A 22,117-nucleotide genomic window follows, 5' to 3' on the forward strand; every position below is an offset into this window, starting at 1 on the left:
TACATAGAAGTAAACTTGGACCATTTTAACTACATAGAAGTAAACTGGGAACATTTTAACTACATAGAAGTAAACTTGGACCATTTTAACTACATAGAAGTAAACTGGGAACATTTTAACTACATAGAAGTAAACTTGGACCATTTTAACTACATAGAAGTAAACTGGGAACATTTTAACTACATAGAAGTAAACTGGGACCACTTCAACTGTATAAAAAGTAAACGGGGACCATGTTAACTACATAGAAGTAAACTGGGAACATTTTAACTACATAGAAGTAAACTGGGACCACTTCAACTGTATAAAAAGTAAACGGGGACCATGTTAAGTGCATAAAAAGTAAACTGTGACCATTTTAGGTAAATAGAACTGGGACCATTTTAACTGCAGAAAAAGAAACCTGGGACCGTTTTAACTGCATGAAAAGTAAACTTTGACCATTTTAACTCCATAGAAGTAATCTGGGATCTTAAATTTGAAAGTGTTAAAATTTCACCTTTCAAACCTGCATACAGGATGTGAAGGACTTATCCATCTGCTGCACCCAAACGTCACGTTTCAGACGGTTGCCTTGGAAACGTGCTGGCGCTCTACACCATATTGGAAATGAGAATATTGTTGGGGTTAAAGGACAGCACCGACCTCGCCTCGCTTACCCCCCATAGCTGCACCGCTGTCCAGAAGGTTCCTCAGACTGCAGTGTCATCTGCGAAAGGTTGCGTTGGTTTAAGCTCAGACTGGTTGCCGTTGTCATGGTGACATGTTTACAGCTGGTTTGTGGTGTCCACCACATCGCCGACTTCCTGGAACGCAGTATTAGTCCAAGTCGTACCTGTGGGGGCAGGAACCCGCACATCGGTGTTCCTACCTGGGACTGAGTCTGTCGGTGCGTTTAAAGGTTGTTCCAGGATGCAGTGCAGCAGCTCCTCCAGGGCCGCAGTCCTGCAAGTGTTGGGAGTTTCCCTGCTGCAACACATTTGACTAAGCAGACAAACTCCAAACAGTCACCGGACTGTGGCCCTCGAGGACCGAAGGAGTCCTCCTGGAGGAGCCAGGATGTGCTGACTTGTTCCTTCGGTTGGACTACACCTGCTCCAGGTACGCTTTCATCCATCTTTATTTTCACACACGTACAAAAAAAACCTTGTTACATCAGCGATGATGTCACTGTGACACAGGGGGCGGAGTCATTTCAAGGCACTATTTCTTCATGGACATCAAAGTAACAGACTGGAAACCTGATCACTGATCAATATTCAATCATTTTACACATTGATCAGAAAGTAACAACATACAGTATAAAAACAGAAACAGGAAATCAAAAGCAAAACATTACACCTGATCTGCCAGTCTGACCAGTAAAGGCCCCACAGTTTCCACTGGGATGCTGTCTAAACTGTTGCCATGGTAACCAGGGTGAAGACATGTCCCTTCCAGATGCCTGTTACAGACCGTTGCTTGGCAACATACAGCTGATATGACATGGAGTGTTATCTGAAACTGATTTATGTCTTATTCTGGAAAAACACAATCAATAAAACAAAGAGACGAGATCAGAGGAAGTGGACGCCTGAGGAAAACCAGTGCTGATGGCAGCGGCGTGTTTACACCTGAACTACCAACCCAGATCATCTCCTGGCTGCCTCACCCAGGCATTCCGGATCTGGATCAGGTCGTCAAGCCCGTTATTAAATCCAACCATCAAGATTAAAGCACATTTCATAAAAGGGGCGGAGCTTGGAGCTTCTGACCAATCAGAATGATGGAGAAACCCTGAAGTTGCCTTCACCAGAGCAAAGTCCAGCATCATTGTCCAGGTATCAGGTCCAGGTGGCATCATTCATCTGATTAAGGGTCAGGGGGGGATCCCAGCAGTCGAACCCAACCCTGACCCTTGGGTGAGAGGCGGAGACACCTGGACAGGTCTCCCTCCATCGCAGGAACGACACAGAGAGACCACTTCCAGTGTAATAATGTCTTTGGACGGTGGGAGGAGAGAACCCACGCAGACACGGGGAGACCACGCTAACTCCACCGCTACCCCCCAGCCGAGGATTGAACCAGCAACCTTCTTGCTGTGAGACTGTGACCACTACACCACCGTGCCACCCAGGTGGGATCTGGTTTAGGACTTTTAATCTGAAAGAAACTTTTCTAAACATTGTTCATCTGACTTCAGGTGTTTTGGAGGGTTTTTATGTCCAGTCTCCACGGTAATGAAGCTCCGCCCATTATTGGAGGTGTGAGCTGCGTGGGGACTTCCTGCGGTTAGGACAGCAGCCAGGCGTGCTGCAGACACTGCGCTGCCGTGGCCCGCCGCTCTGGCTGCAGCTCCAGCATGGTGAGCAGGAAGTCGCTGAACTGAGCCGCCTGGTCCAGCGGCCACTCGTACTTCTCCAGCAGGACCTCGAACAGACCCCACGGCTTCAGGCTGGAGATGTGGCGCAGCTCACCTGGGACAGGTAGGCAGCAAATACACCTCATTTACATAAACCTTTAAGAAGTCATCTATCCGTCTCGTCTGAACACAAAGCATTGTGGGAAACCACTGCAGTCTCACCTGTCCGGGTGAAGTACTCCCTGGAGTACCTGCCAGACAGCGCGAAGGGCACAGGGATCGGCCCGAGCAGCTCCATGATGTGAGCGATGTGATCTGAAAAAACAGAACCAGAATCAGGTGATGGGTCATGACAAGCAATTAAAGCAGTTGCCATGGCAATATGGTTTTGTGTGTGTGTGTGTGTGTGTGTACCTTCATCTCTAGTGTAGTCTTCTCCTGAATGAGGCTCGAACAAATAATCTCCGGTCGCCAGTTCAAAGGCCTGAAACCAAAAGTCAGCATGAGACTGAACCTGGTTCTGGGTCAGGGACGGATGGAGGACGGACGGATGGAGGACGGACGGATGGAGGACGGACGGATGGAGGACGGACGGATGGAGGACGGACGGATGGAAGACGGACGGATGGAGGACGGACGGATGGAGGACGGACGGATGGAAGACGGACGGACGGATGGATGACGGACGGATGGAGGACGGACGGATGGAAGACGGACGGATGGAAGACGGACGGATGGAGGACGGACGGACGGATGGAGGACGGACGGATGGAGGACGGGCGGATGGAAGACGGACGGATGGAGGACGGACGGATGGAAGACGGACGGATGGAAGACGGACGGATGGAGGACGGACGGATGGAAGACGGACGGACGGATGGATGACGGACGGATGGAGGACGGACGGATGGAGGACGGACGGATGGAAGACGGACGGATGGAGGACGGACGGATGGAAGACGGACGGATGGAGGACGGACGGATGGAGGACGGGCGGATGGAAGACGGACGGATGGAGGACGGACGGATGGAAGACGGACGGACGGATGGAGGACGGGCGGATGGAAGACGGACGGATGGAGGACGGACGGATGGAAGACGGACGGACGGATGGATGACGGGCGGATGGAAGACGGACGGATGGAGGACGGACGGATGGAGGACGGACGGATGGAGGACGGACGGATGGAAGACGGACGGATGGAGGACGGACGGATGGAGGACGGACGGATGGAGGACGGACGGATGGAAGACGGACGGATGGAGGACGGACGGATGGAAGACGGACGGATGGAGAACGGACGGATGGAAGACGGACGGATGGAAGACGGACGGATGGAGGACGGACGGATGGAAGACGGACGGATGGAGAACGGACGGATGGAGGACGGACGGATGGAGGACGGACGGATGGAAGACGGACGGATGGAGGACGGACGGATGGAAGACGGACGGATGGAGGACGGACGGATGGAGAACGGACGGATGGAAGACGGACGGATGGAAGACGGACGGATGGAGGACGGACGGATGGAAGACGGACGGATGGAGGACGGACGGATGGAAGACGGACGGATGGAAGACGGACGGATGGAGGACGGACGGATGGAAGACGGACGGATGGAGAACGGACGGATGGAGGACGGACGGATGGAGGACGGACGGATGGAAGACGGACGGATGGAGGACGGACGGATGGAGGACGGACGGATGGAAGACGGACGGATGGAGGACGGACGGATGGAAGACGGACGGATGGAGAACGGACGGATGGAGGACGGACGGATGGAAGACGGACGGATGGAGGACGGACGGATGGAAGACGGACGGATGGAGGACGGACGGATGGAAGACGGACGGATGGATGGAGGACGGACGGATGGAAGACGGACGGACGGATGGAGGACGGACGGATGGAAGACGGACGGATGGAGGACGGACGGATGGAGGACGGACGGATGGAGGACGGACGGATGGAAGACGGACGGATGGAGGACGGACGGATGGAAGACGGACGGATGGAGGACGGACGGATGGAAGACGGACGGATGGATGGAGGACGGACGGATGGAAGACGGACGGATGGATGGAGGACGGACGGATGGAGGACGGACGGATGGAAGACGGACGGATGGAGGACGGACGGATGGAGGACGGACGGATGGAGGACGGACGGATGGAAGACGGACGGATGGAGGACGGACGGATGGAAGACGGACGGATGGAGAACGGACGGATGGAAGACGGACGGATGGAAGACGGACGGATGGAGGACGGACGGATGGAAGACGGACGGATGGAGGACGGACGGATGGAAGACGGACGGATGGAGGACGGACGGATGGAGGACGGACGGATGGAGGACGGACGGATGGAAGACGGACGGATGGAAGACGGACGGATGGAGGACGGACGGATGGAGGACGGACGGATGGAGGACGGACGGATGGAAGACGGACGGATGGAGGACGGACGGATGGAAGACGGACGGATGGAGAACGGACGGATGGAAGACGGACGGATGGAAGACGGACGGATGGAGGACGGACGGATGGAAGACGGACGGATGGAGGACGGACGGATGGAAGACGGACGGATGGATGGAGGACGGACGGATGGAAGACGGACGGATGGATGGAGGACGGACGGATGGAGGACGGACGGATGGAAGACGGACGGATGGAGGACGGACGGATGGAGGACGGACGGATGGAGGACGGACGGATGGAAGACGGACGGATGGAGGACGGACGGATGGAGGACGGACGGATGGAGGACGGACGGATGGAAGACGGACGGATGGAGGACGGACGGATGGAGGACGGACGGATGGAGGACGGACGGATGGAAGACGGACGGATGGAGGACGGACGGATGGAGGACGGACGGATGGAGGACGGACGGATGGAGGACGGACGGATGGAAGACGGACGGATGGAAGACGGACGGATGGAGGACGGACGGATGGAAGACGGACGGATGGAAGACGGACGGATGGAGGACGGACGGATGGAGGACGGACGGATGGAGGACGGACGGATGGAAGACGGACGGATGGAAGACGGACGGACGGATGGAGGACGGACGGATGGAAGACGGACGGATGGAGGACGGACGGATGGAGGACGGACGGATGGAAGACGGACGGATGGAGGACGGACGGACGGAGGACGGACGGACGGAAGACGGACGGACGGATGGAGGACGGACGGATGGAGGACGGACGGATGGAAGACGGACGGATGGAGGACGGACGGATGGAGGACGGACGGATGGAAGACGGACGGATGGAGGACGGACGGATGGAGGACGGACGGATGGAGGACGGACGGACGGATGGAGGACGGACGGATGGAAGACGGACGGATGGAGGACGGACGGATGGAGGACGGGCGGATGGAAGACGGACGGATGGAAGACGGACGGATGGAGGACGGACGGATGGATGGAGGACGGACGGATGGAGGACGGACGGATGGAGGACGGACGGATGGAAGACGGACGGATGGAAGACGGACGGATGGAGGACGGACGGATGGATGGAGGACGGACGGATGGAGGACGGACGGACGGATGGAGGACGGACGGATGGAAGACGGACGGATGGAAGACGGACGGACGGATGGAGGACGGACGGATGGAGGACGGACGGATGGAAGACGGACGGATGGAAGACGGACGGATGGAGGACGGACGGATGGATGGAGGACGGACGGATGGAGGACGGACGGATGGAGGACGGACGGACGGATGGAGGACGGACGGATGGAAGACGGACGGATGGAGGACGGACGGATGGAGGACGGGCGGATGGAAGACGGACGGATGGAGGACGGGCGGATGGAAGACGGACGGATGGAGGACGGACGGATGGAGGACGGACGGATGGAGGACGGACGGATGGAAGACGGACGGATGGAGGACGGACGGATGGAGGACGGACGGATGGAGGACGGACGGATGGAAGACGGACGGATGGAGAACGGACGGATGGAAGACGGACGGATGGAAGACGGACGGATGGAGGACGGACGGATGGAAGACGGACGGATGGAGAACGGACGGATGGAGGACGGACGGATGGAGGACGGACGGATGGAAGACGGACGGATGGAGGACGGACGGATGGAAGACGGACGGATGGAGAACGGACGGATGGAGGACGGACGGATGGAAGACGGACGGATGGAGGACGGACGGATGGAAGACGGACGGATGGAGGACGGACGGATGGAAGACGGACGGATGGATGGAGGACGGACGGATGGAAGACGGACGGATGGAGGACGGACGGATGGAAGACGGACGGATGGAGGACGGACGGATGGAGGACGGACGGATGGAGGACGGACGGATGGAAGACGGACGGATGGAGGACGGACGGATGGAAGACGGACGGATGGAGGACGGACGGATGGAAGACGGACGGATGGATGGAGGACGGACGGATGGAAGACGGACGGATGGATGGAGGACGGACGGATGGAGGACGGACGGATGGAAGACGGACGGATGGAGGACGGACGGATGGAGGACGGACGGATGGAGGACGGACGGATGGAAGACGGACGGATGGAGGACGGACGGATGGAAGACGGACGGATGGAGAACGGACGGATGGAAGACGGACGGATGGAAGACGGACGGATGGAGGACGGACGGATGGAAGACGGACGGATGGAGGACGGACGGATGGAAGACGGACGGATGGAGGACGGACGGATGGAGGACGGACGGATGGAGGACGGACGGATGGAAGACGGACGGATGGAAGACGGACGGATGGAGGACGGACGGATGGAGGACGGACGGATGGAGGACGGACGGATGGAAGACGGACGGATGGAGGACGGACGGATGGAAGACGGACGGATGGAGAACGGACGGATGGAAGACGGACGGATGGAAGACGGACGGATGGAGGACGGACGGATGGAAGACGGACGGATGGAGGACGGACGGATGGAAGACGGACGGATGGATGGAGGACGGACGGATGGAAGACGGACGGATGGATGGAGGACGGACGGATGGAGGACGGACGGATGGAAGACGGACGGATGGAGGACGGACGGATGGAGGACGGACGGATGGAAGACGGACGGATGGAGGACGGACGGATGGAGGACGGACGGATGGAGGACGGACGGATGGAAGACGGACGGATGGAGGACGGACGGATGGAGGACGGACGGATGGAGGACGGACGGATGGAAGACGGACGGATGGAAGACGGACGGATGGAGGACGGACGGATGGAGGACGGACGGATGGAGGACGGACGGATGGAAGACGGACGGATGGAAGACGGACGGATGGAGGACGGACGGATGGAAGACGGACGGATGGAAGACGGACGGATGGAGGACGGACGGATGGAGGACGGACGGATGGAGGACGGACGGATGGAAGACGGACGGATGGAAGACGGACGGACGGATGGAGGACGGACGGATGGAAGACGGACGGATGGAGGACGGACGGATGGAGGACGGACGGATGGAAGACGGACGGATGGAGGACGGACGGACGGAGGACGGACGGACGGAAGACGGACGGACGGATGGAGGACGGACGGATGGAGGACGGACGGATGGAAGACGGACGGATGGAGGACGGACGGATGGAGGACGGACGGATGGAAGACGGACGGATGGAGGACGGACGGATGGAGGACGGACGGATGGAGGACGGACGGACGGATGGAGGACGGACGGATGGAAGACGGACGGATGGAGGACGGACGGATGGAGGACGGGCGGATGGAAGACGGACGGATGGAAGACGGACGGATGGAGGACGGACGGATGGATGGAGGACGGACGGATGGAGGACGGACGGATGGAGGACGGACGGATGGAAGACGGACGGATGGAAGACGGACGGATGGAGGACGGACGGATGGATGGAGGACGGACGGATGGAGGACGGACGGACGGATGGAGGACGGACGGATGGAAGACGGACGGATGGAAGACGGACGGACGGATGGAGGACGGACGGATGGAGGACGGACGGATGGAAGACGGACGGATGGAAGACGGACGGATGGAGGACGGACGGATGGATGGAGGACGGACGGATGGAGGACGGACGGATGGAGGACGGACGGATGGAGGACGGACGGATGGAGGACGGACGGACGGATGGAGGACGGACGGATGGAAGACGGACGGATGGAAGACGGACGGTTGGATGTAGGACGGACGGATGGAAGACGGACGGATGGAAGACGGACGGATGGAGGACGGACGGACGGATGGAGGACGGACGGATGGAAGACGGACGGATGGAAGACGGACGGATGGAGGACGGACGGATGGAGGACGGACGGATGGAAGACGGACGGATGGAAGACGGACGGTTGGATGTAGGACGGACGGATGGAGGACGGACGGATGGAGGACGGACGGATGGAGGACGGACGGATGGAAGACGGACGGATGGAGGACGGACGGATGGAGGACGGGCGGATGGAAGACGGACGGATGGAGGACGGACGGACGGATGGAAGACGGACGGATGGAGGACGGATGGAAGACGGATGGAAGGACGGATGGAAGGACGGACGGACGGATGGAAGACGGACGGATGGAGGACGGACGGATGGAAGACGGACGAATGGAGGACGGACGGATGGATGGAGGACGGACGGACGGATGGAAGACGGACGGATGGAAGACGGACGGATGGAAGACGGACGGATGGAAGACGGACGGATGGAGGACGGACGGATGGAGGACGGACGGATGGAGGACGGACGGATGGAAGACGGACGGATGGAGGACGGACGGATGGAGGACGGACGGACGGACGGATGGAAGACGGACGGACGGATGGAGGACGGACGGATGGAAGACGGACGGATGGAAGACGGACGGATGGAGGACGGACGGATGGAGGACGGACGGATGGAAGACGGACGGATGGAAGACGGACGGATGGAGGACGGACGGATGGAGGACGGACGGATGGAGGACGGACGGACGGATGGAAGACGGACGGATGGAGGACGGATGGAAGACGGATGGAAGGACGGATGGAAGGACGGACGGACGGATGGAGGACGGACGGATGGAGGACGGACGGATGGAGGACGGACGGATGGAAGACGGACGGATGGAGGACGGACGGATGGAGGACGGACGGACGGATGGAAGATGGACGGATGGAGGACGGACGGACGGATGGAAGATGGACGGATGGAGGACGGACGGATGGAGGACGGACGGATGGAGGACGGACGGATGGAAGACGGACGGATGGAGGACGGACGGACGGATGGAAGATGGACGGATGGAGGACGGACGGATGGAAGACGGACGGATGGAGGACGGATGGAAGACGGATGGAAGGACGGATGGAAGGACGGACGGACGGATGGAAGACGGACGGATGGAGGACGGACGGATGGAAGACGGACGAATGGAGGACGGACGGATGGATGGAGGACGGACGGACGGATGGAAGACGGACGGATGGAGGACGGACGGATGGAGGACGGGCGGATGGAAGACGGACGGATGGAAGACGGACGGATGGAGGACGGACGGATGGAAGACGGACGGATGGAGGACGGACGGATGGAGGACGGGCGGATGGAAGACGGACGGATGGAAGACGGACGGATGGAGGACGGACGGATGGAAGACGGACGGATGGAGGACGGACGGATGGAGGACGGACGGATGGAGGACGGACGGATGGAAGACGGACGGATGGAGGACGGACGGATGGAAGACGGACGGATGGAGGACGGACGGATGGAGGACGGGCGGATGGAAGACGGACGGATGGAAGACGGACGGATGGAGGACGGACGGATGGATGGAGGACGGACGGATGGAGGACGGACGGATGGAGGACGGACGGATGGAGGACGGACGGATGGAAGACGGACGGATGGAAGACGGACGGATGGAGGACGGACGGATGGATGGAGGACGGACGGATGGAAGACGGACGGACGGATGGAGGACGGACGGATGGAAGACGGACGGATGGATGTAGGACGGACGGATGGAAGACGGACAGATGGAAGACGGACGGATGGAAGACGGACGGATGGAGGACGGACGGACGGATGGAAGACGGACGGATGGAGGACGGACGGATGGAGGACGGACGGATGGAAGACGGACGGATGGATGGAGGACGGATGGAGGACGGACGGATGGAGGACGGACGGATGGAGGACGGACGGACGGATGGAGGACGGACGGACGGAGGACGGACGGATGGAGGACGGACGGATGGAGGACGGACGGATGGAAGACGGACGGATGGAGGACGGACGGATGGAAGACGGACGGATGGAGGACGGACGGATGGAGGACGGATGGAAGACGGATGGAAGGACGGATGGAAGGACGGACGGACGGATGGAAGACGGACGGATGGAGGACGGACGGATGGAGGACGGACGGATGGAGGATGGACGGATGGAAGACGGACGGATGGAGGACGGACGGACGGATGGAGGACGGACGGATGGAAGACGGACGGATGGAGGACGGACGGATGGAGGACGGACGGATGGAGGACGGACGGATGGAAGACGGACGGATGGAGGACGGACGGATGGAAGACGGACGGATGGAGGACGGACGGACGGATGGAAGACGGACGGATGGAGGACGGACGGATGGAGGACGGACGGATGGAAGACGGACGGATGGAGGACGGATGGAAGACGGATGGAAGGACGGATGGAGCACGGACGGATGGATGGAGGACGGACGGATGGAAGACGGACGGATGGAGGACGGACGGATGGAGGACGGACGGATGGAAGACGGACGGATGGAGGACGGATGGAAGACGGATGGAAGGACGGATGGAGCACGGACGGATGGATGGAGGACGGACGGATGGAAGACGGACGGATGGAGGACGGACGGATGGAGGACGGACGGATGGAAGACGGACGGATGGAGGACGGACGGATGGAGGACGGACGGATGGAGGACGGACGGATGGATGACGGACGGATGGAAGACGGACGGATGGAGGACGGACGGATGGAAGACGGACGGTTGGATGTAGGACGGACGGATGGAGGACGGACGGATGGAGGACGGACGGATGGAAGACGGACGGATGGAGGACGGACGGATGGAGGACGGACGGATGGAGGACGGACGGATGGAAGACGGACGGATGGAGGACGGACGGATGGAGGACGGATGGAAGACGGACGGATGGAAGACGGACGGATGGAGGATGGACGGATGGATGGAGGACGGACGGATGGATGGAGGACGGACGGATGGAAGACGGACGGATGGAGGACGGACGGATGGAGGACGGACGGATGGAAGACGGACGGTTGGATGTAGGACGGACGGATGGAGGACGGACGGATGGAGGACGGACGGATGGATGGAGGACGGACGGATGGATGGAGGACGGACGGATGGAAGACGGACGGATGGAAGACGGACGGATGGAGGACGGACGGATGGATGGAGGACGGACGGATGGAAGACGGACGGATGGAAGACGGACGGATGGAAGACGGACGGATGGAGGACGGACGGACGGATGGAGGACGGACGGATGGAAGACGGACGGATGGAAGATGGACGGATGGAGGACGGACGGATGGAGGACGGACGGATGGATGGAGGACGGATGGAGGACGGACGGATGGAAGACGGACGGATGGATGGAGGACGGACGGATGGAAGACGGACGGATGGAAGACGGACGGATGGATGGAGGACGGATGGAGGACGGACGGACGGAGGACGGACGGATGGATGGAGGACGGACGGATGGAAGACGGACGGATGGAGGACGGACGGATGGAGGACGGACGGACGGATGGAGGACGGACGGATGGAGGACGGACGGACGGATGGAAGACGGACGGATGGAGGACGGACGGATGGAGGACGGAAGGATGGAGGACGGACGGATGGAGGACGGACGGATGGATGGAGGACGGATGGAGGACGGACGGATGGATGGAGGACGGATGGAGGACGGACGGATGGAAGACGGACGGATGGAGGACGGACGGATGGAAGACGGACGGATGGATGGAGGACGGATGGAGGACGGACGGATGGAGGACGGACGGATGGATGGAGGACGGATGGAGGACGGACGGATGGATGGAGGACGGATGGAGGACGGACGGATGGAAGACGGACGGATGGATGGAGGACGGATGGAGGACGGACGGATGGAAGACGGACGGATGGAGGACGGACGGATGGAGGACGGACGGATGGATGGAGGACGGATGGAGGACGGACGGATGGATGGAGGACGGATGGAGGACGGACGGATGGAAGACGGACGGATGGATGGAGGACGGATGGAGGACGGACGGATGGAAGACGGACGGATGGATGGAGGACGGATGGAGGACGGACGGATGGAAGACGGACGGATGGAGGACGGACGGATGGAGGACGGACGGATGGAAGACGGACGGATGGAAGACGGACAGTTGGATGGAGGATGGACGGATGGAGGACGGACGGATGGAAGACGGACGGATGGAAGACGGACGGATGGAGGACGGACGGATGGAGGACGGAGGGATGGAAGACGGACGGATGGAGGACGGATGGAAGACGGACGGATGGAAGACGGACGGATGGAGGACGGACGGATGGAGGACGGACGGATGGAAGACGGACGGATGGATGGAGGACGGATGGAGGACGGACGGATGGAAGACGGACGGATGGAGGACGGACGGATGGAGGACGGACGGATGGAGGACGGACGGATGGATGGAGGACGGATGGAGGACGGACGGATGGATGGAGGACGGATGGAGGACGGACGGATGGAAGACGGACGGATGGATGGAGGACGGATGGAGGACGGACGGATGGAAGACGGACGGATGGATGGAGGACGGATGGAGGACGGACGGATGGAAGACGGACGGATGGAGGACGGACGGATGGAGGACGGACGGATGGAAGACGGACGGATGGAAGACGGACAGTTGGATGGAGGATGGACGGATGGAGGACGGACGGATGGAAGACGGACGGATGGAAGACGGACGGATGGAGGACGGATGGAAGACGGACGGATGGAAGACGGACGGATGGAGGACGGACGGATGGAGGACGGACGGATGGAAGACGGACGGATGGAGGACGGACGGATGGAGGACGGACGGATGGAGGACGGACGGATGGATGGAGGACGGACGGATGGAGGACGGACGGATGGAGGACGGACGGATGGAGGACGGAGGGATGGAAGACGGACGGATGGAGGACGGATGGAAGACGGACGGATGGAAGACGGACGGATGGAGGACGGACGGATGGAGGACGGACGGATGGAAGACGGACGGATGGAGGACGGACGGATGGAGGACGGACGGATGGAGGACGGACGGATGGATGGAGGACGGACGGATGGAAGACGGACGGATGGAAGACGGACGGATGGAGGACGGACGGAGGGAAGACGGACGGACGGATGGAGGACGGACGGATGGAAGACGGACGGATGGAGGACGGACGGATGGAGGACGGGCGGATGGAAGACGGACGGATAGAAGACGGACGGATGGAGGACGGACGGATGGATGGAGGACGGACGGATGGAGGACGGACGGATGGAGGACGGACGGATGGAAGACGGACGGATGGAAGACGGACGGATGGAGGACGGACGGATGGATGGAGGACGGACGGATGGAAGACGGACGGACGGATGGAGGACGGACGGATGGAAGACGGACGGATGGAAGACGGACGGTTGGATGTAGGACGGACGGATGGAAGACGGACAGATGGAAGACGGACGGATGGAGGACGGACGGACGGATGGAAGACGGACGGATGGAGGACGGACGGACGGATGGAAGACGGACGGATGGAGGACGGACGGATGGAGGACGGACGGATGGAAGACGGACGGATGGATGGAGGACGGATGGAAGACGGACGGATGGAGGACGGACGGATGGAGGACGGACGGACGGATGGAGGACGGACGGACGGAGGACGGACGGATGGAGGACGGACGGATGGAGGACGGACGGATGGAAGACGGACGGATGGAGGACGGACGGATGGAAGACGGATGGAAGGACGGATGGAGGACGGATGGAAGACGGATGGAAGGACGGATGGAAGGACGGACGGACGGATGGAAGACGGACGGATGGAGGACGGACGGATGGAGGACGGACGGATGGAGGATGGACGGATGGAAGACGGACGGATGGAGGACGGACGGACGGATGGAGGACGGACGGATGGAAGACGGACGGATGGAGGACGGACGGATGGAGGACGGACGGATGGAGGACGGACGGATGGAGGACGGACGGATGGATGGAGGACGGACGGATGGAGGACGGACGGATGGAGGACGGACGGATGGAGGACGGAGGGATGGAAGACGGACGGATGGAGGACGGATGGAAGACGGACGGATGGAAGACGGACGGATGGAGGACGGACGGATGGAGGACGGACGGATGGAAGACGGACGGATGGAGGACGGACGGATGGAGGACGGACGGATGGAGGACGGACGGATGGATGGAGGACGGACGGATGGAAGACGGACGGATGGAAGACGGACGGATGGAGGACGGACGGATGGAGGACGGACGGATGGAGGACGGACGGATGGATGGAGGACGGACGGATGGAAGACGGACGGATGGAAGACGGACGGAGGGAAGACGGACGGACGGATGGAGGACGGACGGATGGAAGACGGACGGATGGAGGACGGACGGATGGAGGACGGGCGGATGGAAGACGGACGGATGGAAGACGGACGGATGGAGGACGGACGGATGGATGGAGGACGGACGGATGGAGGACGGACGGATGGAGGACGGACGGATGGAAGACGGACGGATGGAAGACGGACGGATGGAGGACGGACGGATGGATGGAGGACGGACGGATGGAAGACGGACGGACGGATGGAGGACGGACGGATGGAAGACGGACGGATGGAAGACGGACGGTTGGATGTAGGACGGACGGATGGAAGACGGACAGATGGAAGACGGACGGATGGAAGACGGACGGATGGAGGACGGACGGACGGATGGAAGACGGACGGATGGAGGACGGACGGATGGAAGACGGACGGATGGATGGAGGACGGATGGAGGACGGACGGATGGAGGACGGACGGATGGAGGACGGACGGACGGATGGAGGACGGACGGACGGAGGACGGACGGATGGAGGACGGACGGATGGAGGACGGACGGATGGAAGACGGACGGATGGAGGACGGACGGATGGAAGACGGATGGAAGGACGGATGGAGGACGGATGGAAGACGGATGGAAGGACGGATGGAAGGACGGACGGACGGATGGAAGACGGACGGATGGAGGACGGACGGATGGAGGACGGACGGATGGAGGATGGACGGATGGAGGACGGACGGACGGATGGAAGACGGACGGATGGAGGACGGACGGATGGAGGACGGACGGATGGAAGACGGACGGATGGAGGACGGATGGAAGACGGATGGAAGGACGGATGGAAGGACGGACGGATGGAGCACGGACGGATGGATGGAGGACGGACGGATGGAAGACGGACGGATGGAGGACGGACGGATGGAGGACGGACGGATGGAAGACGGACGGATGGAGGACGGACGGATGGAGGACGGACGGATGGAGGACGGACGGATGGAAGACGGACGGATGGAAGACGGACGGATGGAGGACGGACGGATGGAAGACGGACGGTTGGATGTAGGACGGACGGATGGAGGACGGACGGATGGAGGACGGACGGATGGAAGACGGACGGATGGAGGACGGACGGATGGAGGACGGATGGAAGACGGACGGATGGAAGACGGACGGATGGAGGATGGACGGATGGATGGAGGACGGACGGATGGATGGAGGACGGACGGATGGAAGACGGACGGATGGAAGACGGACGGATGGAGGACGGACGGATGGATGGAGGACGGACGGATGGAAGACGGACGGATGGAAGACGGACGGATGGAGGACGGACGGATGGAGGACGGACGGACGGATGGAGGACGGACGGATGGAAGACGGACGGATGGAAGACGGACGGATGGAGGACGGACGGATGGAGGACGGACGGACGGATGGAGGACGGACGGATGGAAGACGGACGGATGGAAGATGGACGGATGGAGGACGGACGGATGGAGGACGGACGGATGGAAGACGGACGGATGGATGGAGGACGGATGGAGGACGGACGGATGGAAGACGGACGGATGGAAGACGGACGGATGGATGGAGGACGGATGGAGGACGGACGGACGGAGGACGGACGGATGGAAGACGGACGGATGGAAGACGGACGGATGGAGGACGGACGGATGGAGGACGGACGGACGGATGGAGGACGGACGGATGGAGGACGGACGGACGGATGGAAGACGGACGGATGGAGGACGGACGGATGGAGGACGGACGGATGGATGGAGGACGGAAGGATGGAGGACGGACGGATGGAGGACGGACGGATGGATGGAGGACGGATGGAGGACGGACGGATGGATGGAGGACGGATGGAGGACGGACGGATGGAAGACGGACGGATGGATGGAGGACGGATGGAGGACGGACGGATGGAAGACGGACGGATGGATGGAGGACGGATGGAGGACGGACGGATGGAGGACGGACGGATGGATGGAGGACGGATGGAGGACGGACGGATGGATGGAGGACGGATGGAGGACGGACGGATGGAAGACGGACGGATGGATGGAGGACGGATGGAGGACGGACGGATGGAAGACGGACGGATGGAGGACGGACGGATGGAGGACGGACGGATGGATGGAGGACGGATGGAGGACGGACGGATGGATGGAGGACGGATGGAGGACGGACGGATGGAAGACGGACGGATGGATGGAGGACGGATGGAGGACGGACGGATGGAAGACGGACGGATGGATGGAGGACGGATGGAGGACGGACGGATGGAAGACGGACGGATGGAGGACGGACGGATGGAAGACGGACGGATGGAAGACGGACAGTTGGATGGAGGATGGACGGATGGAGGACGGACGGATGGAAGACGGACGGATGGAAGACAGACGGATGGAGGACGGACGGATGGAGGACGGAGGGATGGAAGACGGACGGATGGAGGACGGATGGAAGACGGACGGATGGAAGACGGACGGATGGAGGACGGACGGATGGAGGACGGACGGATGGAAGACGGACGGATGGAGGACGGACGGATGGAGGACGGACGGATGGAGGACGGACGGATGGATGGAGGACGGACGGATGGAAGACGGAAAGATGGAAGACGGACGGATGGAGGACGGACGGAGGGAAGACGGACGGACGGATGGAGGACGGACGGATGGAAGACGGACGGATGGAGGACGGACGGATGGAGGACGGACGGATGGATGGAGGACGGACGGATGGAAGACGGACGGATGGAGGACGGACGGATGGAGGACGGACGGATGGAAGACGGACGGATGGAGGACGGACGGATGGAGGACGGACGGATGGAAGACGGACGGATGGATGGAGGACGGATGGAAGACGGACGGATGGAGGACGGACGGATGGAGGACGGACGGATGGAAGACGGACGGATGGATGGAGGACGGACGGATGGAGGACGGACGGATGGAAGACGGACGGATGGAGGACGGACGGACGGATGGAGGACGGACGGATGGAGGACGGACGGATGGAGGACGGACGGATGGAAGACGGACGGATGGAGGACGGACGGATGGAGGACGGACGGATGGAAGACGGACGGATGGAGGACGGACGGATGGAAGACGGACGGATGGAGGACGGACGGAGGGAAGACGGACGGACGGATGGAGGACGGACGGATGGAAGACGGACGGATGGAGGACGGACGGATGGAAGACGGACGGATGGATGGAGGACGGACGGACGGAGGACGGACGGATGGAGGACGGACGGATGGAGGACGGACGGATGGAGGACGGACGGATGGAGGACGGACGGACGGATGGAGGACGGACGGATGGAGGACGGACGGATGGAGGACGGACGGACGGATGGAGGACGGACTGATGGAGGACGGACGGATGGAGGACGGACGGACGGATGGAGGACGGACGGACGGAGGACGGACGGATGGAGGACGGACGGATGGAGGACGGACGGATGGAAGACGGACGGATGGAAGACGGACGGATGGAGGACGGACGGATGGAAGACGGACGGATGGAGGACGGACGGATGGAGGACGGATGGAAGACGGATGGAAGGACGGATGGAAGGACGGACGGACGGATGGAAGACGGATGGATGGAGGACGGATGGAGGACGGACGGATGGAGGACGGACGGATGGAGGACGGACGGATGGAAGACGGACGGATGGAGGACGGACGGATGGAGGACGGACGGATGGAAGACGGACGGATGGAGGACGGACGGATGGAAGACGGACGGATGGATGGAGGACGGACGGATGGAGGACGGACGGATGGAGGACGGACGGATGGAAGACGGACGGATGGAGGACGGACGGATGGAGGACGGACGGATGGAAGACGGACGGATGGAAGACGGACGGATGGAGGACGGACGGATGGAGGACGGACGGATGGAGGACGGACGGATGGAAGACGGACGGATGGATGGAGGACGGACGGATGGAGGACGGACGGATGGAGGACGGACGGATGGAAGACGGACGGATGGAGGACGGACGGATGGAGGACGGACGGATGGAAGACGGACGGATGGAAGACAGACGGATGGAGGACGGACGGATGGAGGACGGACGGATGGATGGAGGACGGATGGATGGAGGACGGATGGAGGACGGACGGATGGAGGACGGACGGATGGAAGACAGACGGATGGAGGACGGACGGATGGAGGACGGACGGATGGATGGAGGACGGATGGATGGAGGACGGATGGAGGACGGACGGATGGAGGACGGACGGATGGAAGACGGACGGATGGAGGACGGACGGATGGAGGACGGACGGATGGAGGACGGACGGATGGATGGAGGACGGATGGAAGACGGACGGATGGAAGACGGACGGATGGAAGACGGACGGATGGAGGACGGACGGATGGAGGACGGACGGATGGAAGACGGACGGATGGAGGACGGACGGATGGAGGACGGACGGATGGATGGAGGACGGATGGAAGACGGACGGATGGAAGACGGACGGATGGAAGACGGACGGATGGAGGACGGACGGATGGAGGACGGACGGATGGAGGACGGACGGATGGATGGAGGACGGATGGATGGAAGACGGACGGATGGAAGACGGACGGATGGAGGACGGACGGATGGAGGACGGACGGATGGAGGACGGACGGATGGAAGACGGACGGATGGAGGACGGACGGATGGAGGACGGACGGATGGATGGAGGACGGATGGAAGACGGACGGATGGAAGACGGACGGATGGAGGACGGACGGATGGAGGACGGACGGATGGAAGACGGACGGATGGAGGACGGACGGATGGAGGACGGACGGATGGATGGAGGACGGATGGAAGACGGACGGATGGAAGACGGACGGATGGAAGACGGACGGATGGAAGACGGACGGATGGAAGACGGACGGATGGAGGACAGACGGATGGAAGACGGACGGATGGAGGACAGACGGATGGAGGACAGACGGATGGATGGAGGACGGATGGAGGACGGACGGATGGAGGACGGACGGATGGAAGACGGACGGATGGAAGACGGACGGATGGAGGACGGACGGATGGAGGACGGACGGATGGAAGACGGACGGATGGAAGACGGACGGATGGAGGACGGACGGATGGAAGACGGACGGATGGAAGACGGACGGATGGAGGACGGGCGGATGGAAGACGGACGGATGGAGGACGGACGGATGGAAGACGGACGGATCGAGGACGGACGGATGGAGGACGGACGGATGGAGGACGGACGGATGGAAGACGGACGGACGGATGGAGGACGGACGGATGGAAGACGGACGGATGGAAGACGGACGGATGGAAGACGGACGGACGGATGGAGGACGGACGGATGGAAGACGGACGGATCGAGGACGGACGGATGGATGACGGACGGATGGAGGACGGACGGATGGAGGACGGACGGATGGAAGACGGACGGACGGATGGAGGACGGACGGATGGAGGACGGACGGATGGAAGACGGACGGATGGAAGACGGACGGATGGAGGACGGACGGATGGAGGACGGACGGATGGATGGAGGACGGACGGATGGAGGACGGACGGATGGAAGACGGACGGACGGATGGAGGACGGACGGATGGAAGACGGACGGACGGATGGAGGACGGACGGATGGAGGACGGACGGATGGAGGACGGACGGATGGAAGACGGACGGACGGATGGAGGATGGACGGATGGAAGACGGACGGATGGAAGACGGACGGACGGATGGAGGACGGACGGATGGAGGACGGACGGATGGAGGACGGACGGATGGAAGACGGACGGACGGATGGAGGACGGACGGATGGAGGACGGACGGATGGAAGACGGACGGATGGAAGACGGACGGACGGATGGAGGACGGACGGATGGAGGACGGACGGACGGATGGAAGACGGACGGATGGAGGACGGATGGATGGAAGACGGACGGATGGAGGACGGACGGATTCAGGACGGACGGATGGAAGACGGACGGATGGAGGACGGACGGATGGAAGACGGACGGATGGAAGACGGACGGATGGAAGACGGACGGATGGAGGACGGACGGATGGAAGACGGACGGATGGAGGACGGACGGATGGATGGAGGACGGATGGAGGACGGACGGATGGAGGACGGACGGATGGAAGACGGACGGATGGATGGAGGACGGATGGAGGACGGACGGATGGATGGAGGACGGATGGAAGACGGACGGATGGAAGACGGACGGATGGAGGACGGACGGATGGAAGACGGACGGATGGAGGACGGACGGATGGAAGACGGACGGATGGAAGACGGACGGATGGAGGACGGACGGATGGAAGACGGACGGATGGAGGACGGACGGATGGAAGACGGACGGATGGAGGACGGACGGATGGAAGACGGACGGATGGAAGACGGACGGATGGAAGACGGACGGATGGAGGACGGACGGATGGAAGACGGACGGATGGAGGACGGACGGATGGATGGAGGACGGATGGAGGACGGACGGATGGAGGACGGACGGATGGAAGACGGACGGATGGATGGAGGACGGATGGAGGACGGACGGATGGATGGAGGACGGATGGAAGACGGACGGATGGAAGACGGACGGATGGAGGACGGACGGATGGAAGACGGACGGATGGAGGACGGACGGATGGAAGACGGACGGATGGAAGACGGACGGATGGAGGACGGACGGATGGAAGACGGACGGATGGAGGACGGACGGATGGAAGACGGACGGATGGAGGACGGACGGATGGAAGACGGACGGATGGAGGACGGACGTTTATCACAACAACATCGGAACACAAAGAGGAAAACATGGACTGCAGTTGCCACCCCCACCATTGTGTGTGTGTGTGTGTGTGTGTGTGTGTGTGTGTGTACCATGCAGGCGATGCTCCAGATGTGTGTGTGTGTGTGTGTGTGTGTGTACCATGCAGGCGATGCTCCAGATGTGTGTGTGTGTGTGTGTGTGTGTGTGTGTGTGTACCATGCAGGCGATGCTCCAGATGTGTGTGTGTGTGTGTGTGTGTGTGTGTGTGTACCATGCAGGCGATGCTCCAGATGTGTGTGTGTGTGTGTGTGTGTGTGTACCATGC

At 61.4% G+C, this 22,117-nt stretch overlaps 1 protein-coding gene across 1 annotated transcript; it reads right to left on the reverse strand.

The window, feature by feature from the left end:
• Positions 1–1,134: 1,134 nt before the first annotated feature.
• On the reverse strand, positions 1,135–21,915 carry LOC306774281 (SRSF protein kinase 3-like). Its single transcript, XM_079264280.1, has 4 exons — positions 21,903–21,915; positions 2,756–2,825; positions 2,564–2,656; positions 1,135–2,456 (listed from the first exon to the last, which is right to left on the reverse strand). Exons 1-4 carry the CDS (start codon positions 21,903–21,905, stop codon positions 2,272–2,274), a joined length of 351 nt encoding a protein of 116 aa, XP_079120406.1. The 5' UTR covers positions 21,906–21,915; the 3' UTR covers positions 1,135–2,271.
• Between the last annotated feature and the right edge of the window lie 202 nt (positions 21,916–22,117).

This window comes from Telmatherina bonti, assembly GCF_933228915.1.
Source record: "Telmatherina bonti genome assembly, contig: scaffold_199, whole genome shotgun sequence".
NCBI lineage: Eukaryota > Metazoa > Chordata > Actinopteri > Atheriniformes > Telmatherinidae > Telmatherina > Telmatherina bonti.

Bases quoted from the DNA above. Each gene is read 5' to 3' on its own strand.
- LOC306774281 (XM_079264280.1), bottom strand. The intron at 2,657-2,755 runs GTACACACACAC...CTGTTTTTTCAG, and splicing joins AGACTACACTAGAGATGAAG to ATCACATCGCTCACATCATG. The intron at 2,457-2,563 runs GTGAGACTGCAG...TACCTGTCCCAG, and splicing joins GGAGTACTTCACCCGGACAG to GTGAGCTGCGCCACATCTCC.